At 42.7% G+C, this 22,050-nt stretch overlaps 1 protein-coding gene across 1 annotated transcript; it reads left to right on the top strand.

Moving 5' to 3' along the window:
- Positions 1 to 1,973: 1,973 nt before the first annotated feature.
- On the top strand, positions 1,974 to 19,167 carry LOC117046263 (putative lysosomal acid lipase/cholesteryl ester hydrolase). Its single transcript, XM_033148063.1, is given in 12 exon segments — positions 1,974 to 2,121; positions 8,633 to 8,737; positions 9,646 to 9,794; positions 12,271 to 12,293; positions 12,295 to 12,470; positions 13,930 to 13,985; positions 13,988 to 14,038; positions 15,583 to 15,719; positions 16,256 to 16,402; positions 17,807 to 17,878; positions 17,994 to 18,065; positions 18,855 to 19,167. Coding segments are annotated over 11 exon segments (1,215 nt in total). The 5' UTR covers positions 1,974 to 2,121; positions 8,633 to 8,639; the 3' UTR covers positions 19,089 to 19,167.
- The last annotated feature ends 2,883 nt before the right edge of the window (positions 19,168 to 22,050 follow it).

Here is a 22,050-nt window from a genome sequence, read left to right as displayed (position 1 = left end):
ACAATCACCTCACTTTTATGCACAACAAGAGTTTGGAGTACAGAACCCACTGCTTTGCAGAGAACTTGTATGAGGAGTACTGCTTTTGATTAAATTAACAATTTTCTTAATTTTCACACATTTTCCTAGAACAGGGTCCACCTACTTTGAAGCTAGGGTTTCTCTGTGAAGAAAGCTGTTCATCAAAGTTGCATTTGAAGCAACTTTGTGAACAAGTCGGATCAGTCCATTCTTCCTGTCATAGATGGTGCAAAGCTTTCTTGCTCTTAAAAACTGGTTGCCTATTATTTGGGGGGTGGGGAGAATCAAGTGGCTTGTATTAAAAACTGGTATGCTCCCCCTGCCCACCGCGATGCCTCAACGGACACTTTCATTTGCTAGTGTCTTGCCACATTTTGCCCACTGAGGTATTGGCATGCTACTTTTTTTTCAATATTAGTGAACTCATTTTCATTGGTCCAAATCTCAGACCCTTTTAGTGGTTGTGACCTCTCTTTTCACTTCAGTGTTTTGTCTTAATGCTGCCAGAATTTCCAGATGTATAGTTATTTTCCATATATCAAATAAACGTTTTCCAATCTTCTTTAAATGCACGTTCTAATGCTCTCTTATTCTACTGTATATGTTAAATCTGCAAGTTGTACATATTCTTCTGTCAACCTCAGTTGCCAACCATCTTTAGTTGGGACTTTGCTCACTTTCCATTTTGGGGCTAACCAAACAAGGGCCACAGTTGTTGCATACATTATAAATAGCCTTTTCTGGCACCTGAGAATTTCAGTCTGGGTTAACCCCAGTGCTTTTTTTCTGGGGGTACACAGGGGTACGCATACCCCTCAACATTTTGTGAATCTACCTGATGAATTTAATACTGACTCCAACAAGAGCTTCATTGCATTTAAACACTGTAGCCAACTCAGTATTGATAAAATTGGTAGGGCCTCCTTTGAGTTTGTTTAAGCCATGGGTAGGCAAACTAAGGCCCGGGGGCCAGATCCGGTCCAGTCTTCTTTTAAATCTGGCCTGCTGAAGGTCTGGGAATCAGCGTGTTTTTACATGAGTAGAATGTGTCCTTTTATTTAAAATGCATCTCTGGATTATTTGTGGGGCATAGAAATTCGTTCATATTTTTTTCCAAATATAGTCTGGCCCCCCACAACGTCTGAGGGACAGTGGACCAGCCCCATGCTGAAAAAGTTTGCTGACCCCTGGTTTAAACCTTCAGTGTGTATAAATTCATGGTTTTTGAAAGGAGGACATTTGGTGATCGACACCAACAGCAAGCAGAGGAATCGGGAAGATGTTAGTGCACACAACCTCATGCCAATACTGTGCGTTGCCAGCTGTGTAATATGAAGTAATGCATGTTCTTTGTACTTTTGTCCGTTTACTGTATTTATTTCCCCCGATTTGAACTATAAAGTGGTGATTTTCTTGAGTCAAAATGAGAGTACCCCTAAACATTTTTTTAAAAGAAAAAAAGCACTGGTTATCCCGCATACTACAGCCACTCCTGGACACTTGAGAAGTAGCTCAGTGGCAGAAACCTCTGCTCTGCCTGCAGAAGGTCCCGGGTTCGGTCCTTGGCATCTCTAGGCAGGGCTGGCTGGGAAGCTTCCCTTCTATGATGCCCGGATGAGCTGCTGCCGCCCAGAGCTGGCAATATTAGCCTGGATGGTCTCACTCGGTCTGCGGGAGCTTCCAGGGAGTTCAAAGCGACTCGCCTCCTCGTAAATGTGCTCATGCCCGCATGAGTCACCACCGCGAGAGCTCCTTTGCGCGGACGCCAGAGGAAGAGGAAGCCCATAAATGCGTAGAGGCGGGCTGCCCTTGCCCCGCAGTTGACGCTCGGCGGCGCCATTACCGACTCCAGCCCGCGCTCCCTCAGCCTCGTCCGCTGCCTCTGCGAACCCCCGACCACCGGCGCCCAGGCCTCGGCTGGGTGGGAGGAGGAGACGACGAGGAGATTGGGCATTCTCTTCCCCTCCGCGCGCTCTGATTGGACGGCGCGCGTGGCCTGAGAGGGACAAGCGAGGCTTGGGGTTGGCTGTGCCGCGCGCCCCGTTTGGCAGCTGAGGGGAAGAAGCCTGGGTTGCAACTCCTTCGTCCCTCTGCTTTCCGGTGAGTGGCTTCGCTTTCCAAGCGCGCAAGGGGCGAGGAGAGAGGGCATCGCCTGAAGGGAGGCAGGGTGGGGGAGTCAACAGGGCGCCTCTTGTGCTTGGTGCTCTGCGGCCATTGAAGTCCGAAGGAACTGAGGAATCCCTTCCCTCGGGCTATAAGCAAACATGGTGCGCCAAGACCTGGAAGGGAACGAAAAGTGGCCTGGAGCCTGGCGACTCGCGCAGGGATGCTCCGGCTCGTCGTTCTGAAGGGCGCCAGTGGCCTGCACGAAGGGACGCTTGTTGCTGGACCCTTGCTCGGGATGGGGGGATAGTTGCTAGCTAAAGCTTTCGGGAAGGGGGTTTGGCAGGGGGTTGCGCTGTGGGTTAAAAAACAGAGCGTAGGGCTTGCCGATCAGAAGGTCAACGGTTCGAATCCCTGTGACGGGGTGAGCTCCCGTTGCTTGGTCCCTGCTCCTGCCAACCTAGCAGTTCGAAAGCACGAAGTGCAAGTAGATAAATAGGTACCGCTCTGGTGGGAACGTAAACGGCGTTTCCGTGCGCTGCTCTGGTTTGCCAGAAGCGGCTTAGTCATGCTGGCCACATGACCCGGAATCTGTATGCCGGCTCCCTTGGCCAGTAAAGCGAGATGAGCGCCACAACCTCAGAGTCATCCGCGACCGGACCTAATTGTCAGGGGTCCCTTTACCTTTTACCAAGTGTCCCTCTTGCCCAGGGACAGTCCTGGGTTGACCGAAGCCGTCCCGGTTTCTGATTGGATCCCAGAATGTCCGGCTTTTCCTTAGGAAGCCCCTGTTTTCATCGGAGAAAGGTTGGAGGGGATGCAATAGGAGGACATCCTGATGAAAATGTTGGAGGGGACGTCTCTCTTTTCATCGGAGAAATGCTGGAGGGTATGGGGTGGGGAATGGCGATATGGACCAGAAGGGAATTGGCAACAGCAAATAAGGCAACACCTAGAAAGAGGGAAAGTAGCAGTGGCAGGCTGTCCCTTCACAGCACCTCCCATTGGTGCTTCTGTATTGCAGGGGGTTGGACTAGATGATCCTCCGGGTCCCTTCCAACTCTATAGTTCTATGATTCGCCCATGCTGGTGGAGTGAACTAGCTTCTTTAACACTACAGGTCTTACTCTTCTCTCCCGCTGCCTTGTCCTCAAGTGTGTGTCTTTTTGTTCTTTATATGCTGAATAACGGGCTGAAATGAATCACACATGAATTACTGGCATGGAAATGGACGTAACTAAGTGGTTGTTGTACTTGTAGGAACTTAATTTTGCTGCTCCCATTTGGCTTCTCCCTCCTATGAAACCTTTCAGTCTGTTACTCGAGTTCCTCGGAACAAAGAATGGGTTGCACTTTAGGTTAGGACCCTTTAGCTCTTGCAGTTTTAAGTGGTGAGATGGTGCTTTAAAAAGATTAGCTTTCCCCCATCTTCTAGCTGCATATTTTGGGCTTGAAATAGGGATACAGTACTGATAGACAGCACAGGCCACTTGTTCATTCTAATCTGCAACCTGAAATCCGTTTAAATTTATGCCCAGTTTTCTCTTCTTTCTGTCTAGATGGCCAGCTAAAAAGGGAAAGCAGTAGAAATCAAGAGTCTTGTGGCACTTCAGAAAGCCTCCACAGATTTATTGTGGCAGAAGCTTCTGTGGCAAGGGTAGCAGATACGATGCTCTCCAGATGTCGTAAGGACTACCACTCCCATAAGCCCCAGCCAGCATGATGGGAGTTGTAGTTCAACAACTTCTGGAGGGCACCATGTTGGCCACCCCCATACTGTGGACTAGAAGCCACTTCATCAGATGCAGCAGATCTTTTTCAAGTTTTGAGAGTTGTGCAGAAGTGGGGGTATTCTCCGGTTTGCAGTGATAAGAGACACCTGCGCCTGATGAAATTGCCTCTGCTGAACAACTCTGAAAACTGTTGCTGTACGGATAATTCCTTTTTTTAAAGGTCTAAACAAACACATAAGAAAATGGTGCTAACATTGCAGCACTCCTAAGAGCCATGATCCATCAGCTGTAGACTGTAGTTCAGTGGTAGAGCACAAGCTTTGCATGCAAAAATCCTATATTCAGTCCTGGGCATCTGCAGGTAGGACCAGCGTGGGGAAAACCCTGTCTGAAACTCTGGAGAGCCACTAGTCAGTATAGACTAGGGTTAGCCAACGTAGTGTCCTCCAGATAATGTAGGACTACAACTCCCACTTGCGTCAGCCAACACGACCAACGGTCAGGAATGATGGAAGTTGTTGTCCAACAATATCTGGAGGTCACCAAATTGGCTACCCCTGGTGTGTGCAGTAATAAGCTGGATTGACCAATGATATGGTTTCGTAAAAGGTAGCTTGACATGTTTCAATTATATATGGCATACACAACTTGGGAGAAAGGAAAGAAGCTCTAATTTGTAATCAGAGAGTGCACTGCATCATGGCTCAACTCTGGGTGCTGCAGGAAACTGAGTAGAGCAACACACAGTGCCTCTCTTCTCTGCAGTGTTAGAAACTGAAATATGAAAGCTAGGAGCTAAATGGCACCTTATACTTAGGTTATGGAGAGCCAGTGTGGTGTAGTGGTTAAGAGCGGCAGACTCGTAATCTGGGGAACCGGGTTCGCGTCTCCCTCCTCCACATGCAGCTGCTGGGTGACCTTGGGCTAGTCACACTTCTCTGAAGTCTCTCAGCCCCACTCACCTCACAGAGTGTTTGTTGTGGGGGAGGAAGGGAAAGGAGAATGTTAGCCGCTTTGAGACTCCTTCGGGTAGTAGTGAAAAGCGGGATATCAAATCCAAACTCTTATGGATGCCACAATGGAGTGTCTAGGCACACTTTTTACAAACAATAATACAAACTTGAAAATGAATGAACTGCAGCTAAAATCTTACGTTCATTTTTCACATGGTCTAGTTCTTCGCCTGCCAACCACCCTAATATTCTTATGAAGGCCTCTTCTCCAGGCTAAAGAGAGTGACTGGAAGTGGGGAGGCAGAAAAAGGTCCTTCTTTCCTCCCAGCAGTGGCAGTTTTAATCTGAAATCTTAGGCACAGTACTGCACCCAGAGCTCAGAGACTGCTCACATTAATGAAATTCCCTGTTGCAAAATTCGCCTAGAACAATGGGAGTTTCAAACACTGCTCCTCTGACTTCCCAGTGTAATCCCTGCAGCTGTGCAGAATGTAGTGGAGATCCTAACCCATTTTAGTAACTGTGAATATGACGGTTATTCCAGGGCAATTAGAGGAGAGAGAGTGCTATGCTGGAATTGACAACTTGTTAACCAGGTCCTGCATGTATAAAGCAGCTTCATCAGCAGACATTAGCCAGTGCTGATGCTCACCTTCATGCCCAGAAATGCTTCACCTGCTGGTTTCTACAGATCACAGCAGTTGTTAAACTTTCACAGTTAAAAGGCACAAGGGCAGGCCAGGCTGGTTATTCTCTGGTTAGCTGATAACTTTAGCATGTACAGGCATGTATACTCTCCAACCTTGTGATTGATTCCTGTGTTGATTTGTCATGGTTTTATTTAGTTTTTATTTATTTACAAGAATGCAGTTTTTGTTACTGGTTTTAAGTCTCTCCAGGTTCTTTTGGGATTTCTCTTTCAAAGTGGTTTCCTCAGTGAGCATTGCTAAGGTAGTTAGTGTTGTGGGAAAACACGTATTTTCCTGCTTCTCAGGAGACTTCTGCTTGTTAGATGCTATCTGTGAAAGGAGAAATAAATCTTTCGTGGCAATGTTAGCACTACTAGCAAGTAACACTTCTTCTTTAACTTCTTCTTTTAGAACAGTTGTGTGTTTCTTAACATCTGCTGCTTCCATGTTTCTGTTCTCTGAAAGAGAGACAAGCAACAACATGTTGCTGCAAGGAGTACTCCTGTCCAGTATTCCAGGTAGCCAGCCACGCCCTTTCCTGAGTTACTCCATTTCAGCCTCCTTCCCCCACGCCCGCCCTGTGCACTCAATGAATTGTTCCATTCTTCTCTCTCTCTGCCCCCCTAAATATTTGTTGTACTTCTACAGACCTGGAATTTTGCCATGTCTCTTGTGCCATTTGGTTAAATAAGTATCCACCCACTGATGGGAAGAGAAAATGGGAAGGAAGAGAAGACAGAAATAGGGGATGTTTCCCATTTCAGTGATACATTTAAACCAGTGTTGGTTTATCTTTTTGTAAACGGCTTTGAGGATTTTTGGTTGTTTTTTTTACACAATCAAGCAGTGTATACATTTTGCAATAAATAAATGAATCAATTATCAATGGTGGCTAATGCCCATTGGAACCAGTAGGATGGAAGGCAGAGAGGCAAAACAGCAGGTGGCCAATGACAGGCAGAGAAAACTCTTACCACCACCACCCCCAATACTCCTCTTTGCTGAGTTCTATAAGACTGAGACTGAAGAATAGAAGGCTGACAGCCAGTACAACTCCCTGGACTGGCTGTAGGATGGGGATAGCTTGACCAGTGTAATCCATGCATTGGTAACATTGGTAAGCTTGAGGCTGGAATACTGAAACCTGCTCTGTGTTGGGTGGCCCTTGGGTTTGGAACGTCTACAGGTAACTCTTCATTTGCTTCTTCAAAGCCTTGAAAGCTGAAAGCCTTTCACAAGAGACAATTTGGCTCAAAAGCTGACTAAAACTTTTTTTAAAAAAACTGTGATAAATAAGTTTGCCTGATCTACTGGCCTTACGCATGCATCTTTCATCAGAAGGTGATGTGGTGCTGTGGTGCTGTTGAAGGCAGGGTTAGCAAAAAAAGAAAAGAAAAGAAAAGAAAAGTTTGCAGTTTAATGTGATTAATGTTAATATACCAATGACTCTTTTGGTGCCTTGACTTTTATGTTATCTTTCCCCTTGGCCTTTTAGCTGATCATAGAGCAGTTTCAGGAAAGCGTGATTGCAATGAACTTTATCTTCTCTCAGTCATGTGCTGTTAAAAGGCATGTGGGGAAACTGCAGAACAAGGACAGCCATAGTCACTGATCAAAGGCCAAACTGAATAATGTTTTGCATGTCATATTGGGGTGGTGCATGTCTCCCTGCCTTTTATCTGAAAGATAAGACTCTCCCCTTTGAGACAGAATGATGACTGCAACAAGATTACTATTATTTAAAAAAAAAAATCCTTCCAGTAGCACCTTAGAGACCAACTAAGTTTCAGAGCTTTCGCCTGAAGAAGTGTGCATGCACACGAAAGCTCATACCAAGAACAAACTTAGTTGGTCTCTAAGGTGCTACTGGAAGGAATTTTTTTATTTTTTATTTTGTTTTGACTATGGCAGACCAATACGGCTACCTACCTGTAACTATTATTTTTAAATTCAGTATTTGCACCTTTTGAAATTCATTCCTCTCTTGTTGATGATTCAAATTATCAAAGAAAAAACTTTTAAAATAATGAGTTTATATAATGCCCTTGTAGAAATGCCATGTACGTATACATATTCTGATATATGCCAGAGGAGTTTGGCTATAGGTGATAATGGCTTCATATTATGGCTTGTTTTGAAGTCATTATCTATACAGTTTCCAGGCTTGCACATAGTGGAAAGCTCTTGTTAGATGCTGGCTCCTGGCATGCTTTGTTGCTTGTTCAGAGGGCACAGCAAAACAACAGGGAGATGGTCCTGCACGTGGGTGCACACACACTGGTTAATTATGTCAGGGTTTCTGGCACAGCATTATGTGTGGGCATGGCTGATATGAAAGGGAGCAAGGGATGGTCTTTTGATTTGAAGACAAAGTGTGTTAAGTTGACACCAGATTACAGTCATGTGGAGAACTGGTGGCCTCCACAGGTCACTAGAAAATTTCAGAAGCAGATCCACCACACCAAATGATTGAATGGTGACTGCTCCTTTTTCTGGTTGCAGATGTCAAGTTGATTCAGCCTTTTCAATGGCAGTCGCAATTCAAATGATCCATTTGGCATGCCAGCCAAACAGGAATATTCAAAGTGTCCCTTTTCAACACCCAAATACAGTTGACCAGTATTATCTTAAAAGAATAACAATCCGTGTGAAACCACCCAATAAAATGAGATTTGGACAAGATATTTGTTAATTCATGACTTGTACCCTTAACCACTACACTGAGACAGCTTTCATACCATGTGTAATGTTTTGTTAAGCCGAGGCTGCAAACCTGGACCCTTCTGGGTATATGTGCATGGAATTATGCTGGATCTTGAGTGAGGCCAAAACCTCTGTTACAAAATCTCTGTTACAGGGGTGTTTTCCCTCTAGGAAAGCACGTTCTTTCTCTCTCTCTCTCTCTCTCTCTCTCTTCTTTCTTTCTTTCTTTCTTCCTACCTGTAACTGTTTCTTAAAAACTGTTAGTCTTACTCTTCAAAAGCTGCTTTGTATGTACCATTTCTTTCTGTGAAACGTGTGCGCACATCCTTGATCGTTCTCTTTGTGGATTTCACTGTAAAAGTATTAATTTAGGTTTGTGGAAAAGTAGTCTTACATATGTGTACTGAAAGATGAATTTGTTTTCATGCAGATCAAGGATGTGGCTCCTCATAGTCGCGGCAAGTTTGATCCAAGGACTTGCAACTTCAGAAAACTTTGTGAGAAGACAAATGTCGACGAGCACTATAAGCTATTTGTGGGGGGGGGGGGGGGGGGGGGGGGGGGGGAACTATGATATGTAAGCCCTTTTTATCTTTCTGTGTCGTATCTATCATAGTTAAAGGCATCAGTGGCAATTAGTGCTACGCTTGATAATTCCTGAAGTTGGATTTTCACTGAAAGTTGGGATTACAGGGAGCATGAAAATATTCACTTATTCATTATTATTTTTTAGGAACGTAACCTTCCCTTCCGATACAACTGCATTGTTCAGGGTGGTTTACAGCCATTAAAGCAAAACAAAAACCAAAAAACCAACAACAACCCACACCCACAGAATTCCCCCCCCCAAAAAAAACCCATGCACAAAAACAAACGAAACAAAAATAATCCCATAAAAGATATAAAGTGGCAGCAACAGGCTTGGCGGATAGCAGAACTATATGCCCACATTCCAAAATGTTTCTTATCTGGCAAGTCTTGATCAACACTCTCGTGACCCACTAACGCAGGGATGGTTGGACTTCTTGTTGAAACATGCCTTCTATTTGCTACAACAGCAGCAGCTTCTTTCAAGCCTCTCGCCCCGCCCCCCCCCCTTTTTCAAACTTTCCCTTGATAATTATTCTTGGGAAAACTGGAGGCTGGCTCTCTGAGTCTGTTACTCAAGTACATAATCTGATAGTTCTAGAAAGCTGAATTGCCTCAGGGATACTGTTCGGTTTTGTTTAAAGGCCGTCACCAAACAGTTCACACAGAGTGCTGACCTGGCCACCGCCATAACTTATTAGACTTCTTTGGAACTGGCAAATAAACTGATTGTGTGGGACAGTACTACTCCCTTTTCTGACTTTGCACCTTTTTGCACACTCTAGGTACTGACTGTCTTCTGTGGAAAAGAATTGTCTAGGCTTTTTTACAGCCACTTGCTAACGTTCTCAACTGAACGCTGCCCATTCTTTCCTTTCCCTCCCAGAGCGAAATTATTTCATTCAGAGGATATCCCAGCGAGGAATATGAAGTGGTGACAGATGATGGGTATATCCTGAGTATTAACAGAATCCCTCATGGGAAAATAAATCAGTGGAACAAGGGTGAGTGTGTGTTTCGAGGTAATATATTGTGTGTACACATAAATGCAAATGTCCCATACTATGCAGAGATGTAGATATAGATACAGAGAAAGAAATGATGGCTTCTTGCTTTGAAGAAATTTGGCTTACATCAGGTTTCACCAGTGTGAAAATAGATAATTTATTTGATAGTGTAGGGTTCTTATATCAATAACAGATTCTTTGTTCAGCGAAACTAACAGTTAAAATCAAAGTTATATATACATACACACCTTGCTATTGAGCTCACTCCTACAAAATGAACCTGCCCCCCTCGCCCGCAACCCCTTTACGATCTAAGAATTGGGGCATGAGGAGAGAAGGGAAGGCTGGTAGGTATTATTATTTAGCTTTTTACTTTTTTTTTTAACTGTGTATTTTCAGAGTCTTTTTTTATCTTCAGGGTTATCCCCTCCCACAAAGGCAGTAGCATAATCTGGGCCACAGAGAATTTGCAATACATTCAGATAAATATTACCACACTTGGAGTGCATCCAAAACCTGGCACCATTCTGCCTCCACTGGGACCAGTTTTGCTTGTATGGCTTCATTACATATGCCACAAGGGCATGGTAGGAGCAGAGCACTTTCTCTCTTCATGTGGGGAAGTGAACATTCCCTGCTTCTTTTCCCAAAGGCATTAGGTGTGGAAACATTGTACTCGACTGAGCAGGTCTGAGCTAAAGCTACTCCACCCACCCACCCTCAGAAGTTGGGTATGAGATGGCTTTGGTTCAAAGGAGCACAGGAAGCCTTGCTAAGCGCGTGGGGACATAGGCCAGGCACAAGCTCTTGCCCCTCTTCCACCCCCAGTTCTCATTCCTTAATTTGCCCATAGGGTGCTGGCATGTCTCTTCCCAAGCAGTGCAGGTTTGTTGGCTCTCTTTTCCATTCTTGGAGATGTAGGGTGGATACTTGTATGTTGATAATGACTGGGCAACCTGCTGTTCTTTTTATTGTTATCCATTTTGCTTTCTTGGGTGTCTCTTGCTATCCAATGTTGCAAAATAACATGGTGGTCTCCTTTTTCCTATAAAAGTGATGGTTGCCAGCCAAGTTGCCCTCTTCCGTATTTTTGTATTTTGTGGGTCTCACCAGCTGCTCAGCAATGTGGGAGGAAGTGCACACGATTGCCCAACATGTTCTTGTTCCTTTTTTCTTTTAAGATTTCAAAATAAACAGGCCATACTAATAGATGAAGTCAAGGATATTTAATCCTTTCCTGAGCTATTAAAAGAAGTGGGGAAGTATGGTGGTAGGCAGAAAGGGAAGCTAGAATAACTAGTTCATAGTCCATGTTGACATCACCACCTTGACACAAGTGACAGGGAAGTGCATGTGATCTTTTGGGGGCGGCGGGGGCGGATCTCTTTAGTTGCAAAAGAGTCTTTTTGCAGTTGTCACAGATGCACTTGCTTCAGCCATTCACAGAGACTCACTAACTACCTCTTCTTTCAAAAATGGTGGAGGTGGTAGCACATCCAGCTCAGTGTCCCAGTGCCTTTGTCTCTCTTGACTGCAGCTTTTTCCTTGAGTAAAAGGAGTTCACTCCAAGGTATGGAGCTAGGACAATCTGAGGCTGTTGCATTTGTGAAGCCTGAGTAAAGGATAGTCGATAACAAGTGATGATTTTTGGTAGTCGAGGCACAGGTGGCACCATGAAGAAAAGGCAGATGGTCTGAGCCTCCTGCTTCCTGTAGCTTCAATGTCTCATTTTCCGCCCCTCTTCCATTATAAGGTTTGATATGTGGGGGGGGGGAGCAGAACAAAGAATTTGTTTAGCTTAATGAATACCCTAGCGATGTTTAACAACCACGGAAACTTTGACCTACACAGTTGGTCTGTTCTAATTAAGAGGCAGCAAGTATCTAGGGAAAAGTAGCTCGTTTCCCTCGGTTTCAGTTTATCTTGTGGCTGTTTGTGTCAAATATCCTGTTTTTGATACATTCAGTGATGGTTCTTGCAGTGGTAAAACTGTTAAGCGGGGTTGTGGATCTGTTTGTAATGAAGGAGAATTTTAGTACAAGGTATCAAAGTGATAGAAGAAAAGAACGTTTTCCCAAAGGACACTTAAGCCTGGTGTTTTGATTTCTCATACTTCTAGATAAAATAAGAGCTGTATTGAACAGAGCAAAGGTTGGGTATTAAAAAACTGTGTTTGCTCTGCTTTCCGCATTGCATTCAGAAGTGATTCCACCAAGTTTTACTCAGAGAAGACCTGTTGTTGACTTAGACATGCTCATTAATTTCAGCGAGCAAAACTTGGTTGACTATCCCCTCCATTCATTCCAGACTAAAAGACGCCACTTGTGGAATTGCTGGCTGTGCATTCTCTTTGCCCCATGTTTACAGCAGACATGGAATGATTGCATGACTGGCGTTAAAAATTTCAGTGGATCTCGTCTTTTTGGAAGCAGACACTGAAGCAGTAACTTTGCTTAAAACATTTCACTTTCAGGTCCCAAGCCTTCAGTGTTTCTGCCAGCACGGCTTGCTTGCTGCTGGCAGCAACTGGGTGACAAATCTGGACTACAACAGCCTGGGCTTCATACTGGCTGATGCTGGCTATGATGTTTGGCTAGGAAACAGTAGAGGGAACACCTGGTCCAGAAAACACATACACTATACAGCAGACCAAGAAGAATTCTGGATGTTCAGGTAGAGTGAAATATCTAAACTTATTTGCATGTCGCTGGTTCCTGGTTTTGCCCTTTAGACTCATGCTCTTCATATTGGTAGTTAAATAAACAATTTCACATATTGTACATATGGGGAATTGTGTGCTTGGTTGAAGCCCTCAATTGGGATAACCCCAGCGTCAAAGGATGAAACCAGTTGGCAATTCATTTTGGGGCCCAGTTCAGGGAGCTCACATTAGTGTTTAAAGTTCTAAATGACTTAGGCCTAAAATATCTACAGACACTAGCATCTGCAGCAGTAGGGGCAGATGAACTACAACTTCATGATTCCTACCTTCATTTTCTTAATTTTTTTTAAAAAGAGTTAACTCTTTCTAGCATCTGTAAAATCTGTGGTATGTGGCAAATTGTACAGGTGCAATTATTCTCTTTTTTAAAAAAATGAGAAACTGGCTTGCCCCCATTTCAGTGTTTTGAACCCCGCTAAAAATTTATCCTGGTGCCCATGCCTACAAACCCTCTTGGGGAGAATGGGACCTCTTGGTAGTTCTGCCACCCTCAAAGCTTCAGAAAGCGACATTCTGTGTGGCAGCCCCTAAGTTTTGGAGTTCCCTCCTCATAGAGGTGTACTTGTCATATCTTTTGTTATATGCTAAAGAGTCATCTCTTTCCCCTGGCCCTTGACACCAGAGGTGCATAATTTAGGACCCATCCTATTTTCTTTTATTGTAATGCCTTTTAACTGTTCTTAATACTGCGTTTTAAAATTGTTGCAACCCACCCTGATACCTCAGGGTGAAGTGCAGGTAAGACATTTAATATATAACGATGGTGGTGAAAAGCGTCCTTAGTGGTGTTAATAGAGTTTGGGTGGAATTAGATTTTATGTGGGAGAAGATCCTCAGACATGGGCGGGAGAGGAAGCAGAGCCCTCCGCTGCCCACTGCATAAATTCTGTTCCTCCCAAATTGACATTTAAAAAAGTTGTTTCTCCCAACGTTTCCAGTATTCATCACACCGGGAGAAACATGGCTTTTTCATCTCCCTTTTCCAGAAGGATTTGTCTTCCTCTTCCAGTCTGTCAGTGTTGCATTTGTAAACTGCCATGATGATTTATAATAACTGTGGTGAAAGTTTAGTTTGCCTTGGTTAGTTTTCCAGGTGCTGCTGACATCTAAAGACAGCTTGTCTGTTAAAACTGTCACATTGTGGTAGCCACGTGGTTGCTGTTAACTAGGTGGTGGCCTTTCTTCATGTGTAGTGAATTGCTCATAGTGTGGCATTGACCATTTCTGAACAGCGCCTGTGGAGATATCTAAGGAGGACGAGTAATGGCTTGATTTAAAAAAAACAAAAAGCTGCTCCACAAATGTTCAGAGACTTGGGGACTTGATGGGTCTGTGGTGAACTTTGATTGCATTGTGCTGAGAACATTGCATTTGAGACTAGCAAATCCTTTCCTTTCCTTTCCTTTGCAGTTTTGATGAAATGGCTAGATATGACCTTCCCGCTTCAATAGATTTTATCCTGAACAAAACGGACAGGAGCAAATATTTTATGTTGGCCATTCACAGGGCACCATAATGGGTAGTTTGCAGGTTTCTTAAATGCACATTGACAATTCTAATAGCCACAGATTTCTTTGTACAGCTGCTATTCCATATTACAGTACTTTTAGGAGGAAGCTTGTTCATAGTACTGTGATTACACATGGTCTCACTGGACACACATTGGAAATAAAAACAACCATTACCCAATTGTAACAGGAAGCTGCAGTCTGACAAACCCAGGAAGTATTGCATTAAGGCCCATGAGAGAAGGCAAGGAGGGAATGTGTGGGCCAAACCATCATTCTCAGTCAGAAAAGTCACAGGGCAGTAATCAACTCACTTTTTGTAGTAGTAAAAGAGATTTTCTCTTCCTCCCCTGTACCATCTGCTTTAAATTGCTTTGGAGAGTTGGGTGAACCCAAAGACAGTTTCAGGGGGTCACATATAGGAGAGAACATTCTGTTGCACAAGGAAACTCCTTGCTCTAATGGAATATTTGGCCTCAGTGCTATGTTGAATAGAATCTGCAGTTGAATAACCAACACAGTCATATCTTAACCTCACCACTGACCTGTCATTCTTCATGTTTTTGTGATTCTTAAGTATATTGATTAAGTGAATTTACAATTATTACACTGTTGAGGATATATATGCAACCGTAAATGTTTTTAAGTTGGTCAAAAGCAATAAAGTATATTTCTGCTGTTTCAATCGCCAGTTAAAAAAACTTCATCCATAGAGGGGGTGTGCTTGAGTCCCCTCTGTTTAAACTTCATGTGTGCTGCTAAGGCCTTTCTATTCTGCCAGGTTGTGAGGTTTCTGTAGTGGCTTCTCACGAGTAAAGAGTCCTGACTCCGGATCCTCTTATTTACAAGGTTTATTGTACAGCTATATACATTGCGCAGAGCTCAAAAGTCCGTGACCACCTTAGTCACTCTCAGATTCTGGGAATTGGGGCAAAGTGGGGAGAGATTCCCGCTTGTCTCCTTCTAAAGAAAGCCTAAGACATGCCCCACCTGGCCACTGGATTGGTTGGCCTACCTGTGATGCATTGGATATTCTACCAGTCATGCAGGGGCTGAGCCCAGCCCCCACACGCTGATCGGGCCGTGATGCCCACAAATCCACCTCCTGCTCAAGGGCGGAAGTGGCCTTCCCCGCAGGATGTCTCCGTGCTGCTCTGGTGGTGTTGGGAACCTTCAGCCTCGCAGAGCTCTTCCACCACCCCTCTGGGCTCTGACGGTTCCCTGACACAGGTTTTCACTCTGATTTCATGTATCTTTCCCCCCACTTTTAAATTTTGCCAATGCTGGTTATATTAGCGTTTGTTGCAATAGTAATTTCATAAGCCACTTTGAGTTTTTTTAAATAAAAGAAGGGTTCAGATTTCTTAATGCAAAAAAAAAAACTTCCTTTTGACTTGAAGGTTCTTATTGTAAATGGTTCCACACAAGCCATAAAATACTTCATTGCTTTTGTTATGAGAAATCTGAGCTTAAAATTTTGATCTTGGGTTTTGTTTGCGAATGCCCAGCTAGCTATATTCATTTCTCTTCTCTCCTTTTCCATCCCACTACCCAGCGTTCATTGCATTTTCAACCATGCCACAGCTAGCAAAGAAGGTAAAGATGTTCTTTGGACTGGCGCCGGTAGCCACTGTAAAGTTTTCAACCAGCCCGTTAGCCAAGATTGGAGTGTTTCCTGAACTGATGTTCAAGGTATGTATTTTGGACCAAATACTTGCTTGAACCACAGGCCGTAATTGTTGCTGGATGTAGCTAAGTACTTGGGAATGTGCTTTTTCGTTGGCTCTGTACATACTTGAAGAAAAGAAGGAACATACCTTTTAACAAAAGCCTGAATGAATGGCTCACTTCAAAAGTAAACACATCAGTTGACCCGAGACTGCTTGTAACGCTCTTCAGCACCTAAGCTGCTCAAACTGGTTGATGCTGCCACTTGGCATCAGGGTGTTGCTGTAGCTACTTTATACTGTTTCCTTCAGTGGGCTGTAGTGACAATGTTTGTGTTGAGAATATAGTGCAGGATCCTTTTGCCTATGTGTGTGGGATTTGAATGGGTTTTCTATCCTAAGTGAGTAGAAGATTCTCATAATAGTTGCTGCTTTGTTGCTACTTGATATGATTAGAATATCCACAGAAAACAGACGCTGACTTAACCTAATGAAATATCCACAGAAACAGACGACTGACTTAACCTAATGACCTATGTACTAATGTTTTTGTTTTGGCAGGCAATGTTTGGAACTAAGCAGTTTCTCCCTCAGAACAAAGTTATGAGCTGGCTTGCTACTCACTTATGTGACCATTTCATATTTGATTATCTTTGCGGCAATGTTTTCTTCCTACTATGTGGGTTTAATGAGAAAAACTTAAATATGGTAAGTTTTCTGACTACCTAATAAAAGGTAGAATGATCTAAATAACTTGGATGTGTGTGAACTTTTCTAAAATGATTACAGCTTATGCCATCAATATCTTAATTTACCTTGGGCAAAATTTGCTTGAATCTTACAAGTGTCTGCTCATGTTGTTTTGGCATATTGGAAAACACATGATTGCTTGGGTATAACTCATAGTTCCATATGTTTCTCTTCCTGTTATGGGATTGTATATTGTAATTTTATGTTGTGAACTGCTCTGAGATCTGCAGATGAAGGGCGGTATACAAAAACAAAACAACAAAAACAAAACAGTGACTGGCATAGAACTAAGTCGTGACCACCCACTTTGTAAAAATGGAAAGGGGGAAAAAACGTTGGTGTGGATTATTAGGTGATCTTCTGAATGTAGTTATTGTTATTTCATTGCTTTTCCACCAGATTTCTTCTTTTCCTAGGGTTACAACGATAAACAACGTGAACAAAGTACACTCATGTAATCATAAGATTATGTTGAATTTTTTTATGCATTTGTACAAGCTGGAACATAACACAATTGTTATGTTCCAGCTTGTACAAATGCATATAAAAATATGAATTGATCTGTGGCACACTACAGCGTTAGAATTACGATGTGAACCATGATGTGAAGTGAATGCTTGTAGTTGTTATGCCACACCCTGAATACCAATCAGGACTGGTGAACAGAAACTAAGAATGTATTGTAGATCACAAGCAGGCTGTGGCATTAGGCACTCTTTCCCTGCCATATTGACTCAGTATGAACATGGTCAAGAGTGCTCCTGAATTCTATTTTAGCCTTTCCCAATTAGAATCCTAGAACGCCCCTTAACCATGATTGGTAGCTATTGGATACAGCGTGAAAGAAGGGTAGGATTAGTTCATGTGCTAGAGAGGCGAGAGTATGCAATCTCATGATACACCCACAGTTGTTCATTGTCATATCTGCATTGGCCCTAGGGAAGTTGTGCTGGATCATGGGATGAATTATCAGGGCTTAAACATACCTGGGAAGTAAAGCCTTGCTGAACACAGTGAAACTTAATTCTCACAACACATTCATATGATTGCACTGAAATAATTTTGCTATGTAATATGTAAAATGCATTAATGTTGTGGGACGTTAGTTAAAACTGAAATACCTTGCCCTAAGGTAAATGTCACTGCTTGGTAACTTAATACTGAGATTTGCAGCTTGTTTGGAGTGCCAAGTTGATCTCTGTAAAGAGCTGTTGGTAGTTACTATTTTGCTGCAAATAAACACAGAACTGCATGATCTCTGATGCAGTACTTTCATTCAAATAAACCAAATAGAACAAAATAAATTAAGTGGCTGTGGCATTTTGTGATGGTTTCACTTGATAATGTTGCTGTTTCTTACAGACTCGAGTAGATGTATATTCAACACACTGTCCAGCTGGGACATCTGTTCAGAACATGCTGCACTGGGCTCAGGTAGAATCTATACCCTTAATTATGTTTAAAGAATCCTCCTGAATATTGAATGAATGAATGAATGAATGTGAAGGTATATGCAAACATTACAAATGCAGCATGCCTCTTCTTTTAGGCTGTGAAGTCCGGGCAGTTCAAAGCCTTTGACTGGGGTAGCAAGAAAGCAAACATGGCTCACTACAACCAGGTAAGAATTTCTCACTCATTTGTGAGCACGCATGTTGCTTACATAATAGAAACCTGCAGTGCAATGGACTCTAACTCCCATCAGCCCTAGCCAGTACAGTTGTACCTTGGATCCTGAACACCCTGGAAGTCAGACATTTTGGCTCCCGATTGCCGCAAACCCGGAAGTGATTGTTCTGGTTTGTGAACGTTCTTTTGGAACCTGAATGTCTGACGGGGCTTCCGCATTTTCTGATTGGCTGCAGAAGCCACAATTTGGTTTTCCAACGCTTTGGAAGTCGAACGGACTTCCGGAATGGATTCCATTCGACTTCCAAGGTACGACTGTATGACCAGTGATATTGATAGGACAGGGCTGTCCAACAGGTCTATCTACCGGTTGATCGCGGGCTGTCCCTGGTCGATCCTGTGATCTCCAGCGATCGCTCCCCCCCAAAAGCTCAACAGCGCTGATCCCTCTCCCTAAAAAAATCTCAACAACTTTGACTTAGCCCTCCCCCAAAAAGCTCCACAACTTTGCTCATCCTCTCCAAAAAAAAGCTCCACAACTTTGGTCAATCCAATGGGTAGATCACTGCCAATTTATTTATAGTGGGAGTAGATTGCAGCCTCTTGGAAGTTGGACACCCCTGTGATAAGAGATGTGGTCCAGCAATATCCAGAAGGCCACATTCCTAATGTAGACTGTGTATACATATGGTGTTTTTTAATCCATAAATCTTTGTTGTATTCTGAACTACAAACCTGCCCTTAAAAAATAAAATCTGTTTCTCCCCCCCCTCCCTTTTAGCCAACACCACCTTTCTACAAAGTAAAGGAGATGACTGTTCCAACAGCTCTCTGGACTGGCGGTCATGACTGGCTTGCTGACCCAAAGGACATTGCCCTATTGATGACTCAGGTCCCGAACTTAGTTTACCACAAGAATATCCCTGAATGGGAACATCTGGATTTCATCTGGGGCCTCGATGCCCCACAGCGCATGTACAAAGATATAATTGAACTGATGCAGAAATATCAATAAGGCCACATCATCCTAGGAGCTGCAATTCTGAAGCATTTCTTCAATAAACTAGCATGAACACGCTCCTTTAAAAAAAAAAAAAAAAAAAAACCATGGAAAGAAATCCCTTCCTTCTTTAAATATGTATTCTCTTATTAACCTGTCTACATGCAGTTTAGTAATACCTCAGGAAATTTACAGTTTTGCACTGCTCGTAAGTGTTCTCATGCATCCTTGAATGGAGATGTTGAGACACAACTTAAGTGTTCTTCTCATCATGGTAGTACTGAGGAAAGGAAAAGCCTTGCTGCTAATCTTGTCTAGTGATAAATATCTGAAAGTAAACCTGATCTCCCCAAACTTGTTATGGAGAGTGGGGTGGAGAAATGTTCTGGCTATAGCCTTTCTAACATCAGGAAGCTTTATAAATGAGATCTTTTCTCAGCCCACTTCCCATAGCAGAGTTAGGAAGATGATCTGTACTTTTGATCAGAGTGCATTGGTGCATGTTGTAGGCCTATTTCCAAGTGTGTCTAATAAATGCCAGTGGGAAGCTTACATCATTTGTTGATCTTGGCTGGTTCTGCAGTGGTTAAGTGTTCCCAGCATGGGATTCCCCAAGGGCTCTTTTTTTGAGTGTTGGACCTTTTAGTCCACTTTATTCTGAAGTGCATTCCCCGGATTGCTCTGGAACTACTCAGGGACAAATACTTTATGGCTGTGCCCTTGTGATCAAAGCACAAACTGTGCTGTAAAGCTGGTCCTTCTTTGAAGACAAATCGGCGTGTGTTCAGGAATTAAAATGCCTGCCTTAAAATGTGTGACACTGTGTCGCATTGGGAGAAAAATGCATGTGACTCTTTCAAAGAGGAGCTGCATCTAAGGCTTGCTTCTGTAGCTGTGGAAATATACGAAAGTATTAACCTTCCAATGTTTATGTTTATAACATGTGGTTCCTGTTCCAAGGCAGCGACCCCATGTTTTGAAAGCAGCAAGGTACGTAGCACTTACTTAAAGGCTGCCAGGTTGAGCCTAAATGCATTTTATTAGGGTTTTGAAAGAAAAGAAAGAAACTTTCTCCAACAAGTCCTTTTTTATTGGAATACAAGCCCTGAGCATGTATTATAATGCTGTCGCCAGTGGAACATTGCTCACTGGTGGAACACATCCTTTATACCCCATGTTCAACCTCTGTCGTAGACCTTGTAAAGACCCCTTTCTGAAACCCTGGAAAGCTGCTGCCAACTGGTGTAGGTAATATGGAGTTAGATGGACTAAATGTTCATACGAAGGCTGGATCCAGATGTCACTTAGTTATGTCTTCCTAGCATTTGCCTACCTGTGCATTTTTGTGATTTATGTGATCTTTCACGCAATGCAAAAGCCACTTATGGAAATCTAGTGGAAGTTTAGCACGCATGCCCATGTTAATTCTCTCCAGGAAAAAAAATAATTTGCAATTGCCTTAATTTGGAAAATCGCTGGAGTTCTGTATTGACAAAATTTGGGGTGCTATCCCAGCATATAGTTATTTAACCACCATTTAATATTTAGCACAACATGGCAGCATATGATCAAAAAGCCCAAGTTCTAAAATGCAACAGGTGCTGCAGTATAAAAGGAATGTTAGTCAAAACAAAATAAATAAAAATTCTTTACAGTAGCACCTTAGAGACCAACTAAGTTGTTCTTGGTATGAGCTTATTTGGTCTCTAAATTGCTACTGGAAAGAATTTTTTTATTATTTGTTTTGACTATGGCAGACCAACACTGCTACCTACCTGTAACAGGAATGTTAGTGATCAGGACAGAAGCACTTAGCAATTATACCAGTAAAACTAAACAATAAACCCATGTCTGAATGCAGCCTCAGCACAAGCTAGCTTTCTATGGCTGATGTTTACAGCCAAGCCTCAGTGAAACATCCCATACTACTACTTACCACCTTGATATTTCAGACCCTACGGGGCTTTTTTCTATATCAAAGAAGTGTTGTGAAAATATATGTTCAGACTGTGAGATGAATTCAGAATTGAGATGCGTGAATTATTTTTATTAACTAATTAAGAACTAGCTTATATGGAAAACGACTCCTTTGCAACTTCACAGATCCATAAAGAATGATTAAAAGGAATGGTTTGGATTTTATAAAGTAAAGCTCAGTTTGCAACTTGTAGACTTGTTCCCCCCCCCCCTCCTGCAGAGATGAAATGAACAGCAGTGCATAGACTTGACTACCAAAGATGCTCAATTATATTGTGTCTGTGCTCTGATTCTTATGCTCTGATTCTCTTAATTTTTTCTAACTTTCGCACTGAACTGTAATTAACAGATGGAAATGGGAACCTGACAAGTTAACATTATTCATAATGCTTTAATATTTTTTTTTAAAAAAACAAAAATACTTTTTACTTTGGGTTGTTTTGTAAAATCAGCAAATATCAGTTCTACATTTACGTGCAATATTAAGATTTATTCTAATCACTTCCCCTAAATATGAAAACTGATACTTGTAGCTATGCCTGTTTTTTTTTACCTTCCCATTATATGCCATTTCCTGCTTTGTTCAACTTTGTTGAAGAAATCACTCTGGGAAACCTGTGCACTGTGTTTCATGTTTGTCCTAAGCTTTTTTTTTGGGGGGGGGAGAATGACAACATTGAATAAAAATATAATGAAACAGAAAGTTGGTCTTTGTGTGTTCCCACAGATGCAAGTATTATACTCTGGAAATATCTTTCTTATTAAGGCTTTTAATCACAAAAATAGTACATATGAAGGACCCCCGTCTTATCCAAACAAGATTGGATAGTGGAAGGAAATTACTTGTTTTACAGAAAACACAGATCCCTGGTGGAATTTCTATGAGCTTAATTTATAATTGTTGACTGGAATGTCTGTAAGAATGCCTCAATCATGGCAGAAATGCCTGAAAATTCAGGACAAGGCTTTTGGATGACAGAATACCCTTATAAAGTAGTAC

This window comes from Lacerta agilis, chromosome 5 (assembly GCF_009819535.1).
Source record: "Lacerta agilis isolate rLacAgi1 chromosome 5, rLacAgi1.pri, whole genome shotgun sequence".
Taxonomy (NCBI): Eukaryota; Metazoa; Chordata; class Lepidosauria; order Squamata; family Lacertidae; genus Lacerta; species Lacerta agilis.
Note: the sequence above shows the minus strand (reverse complement) of the source record. Positions and strands in the feature narration are given on the sequence as shown.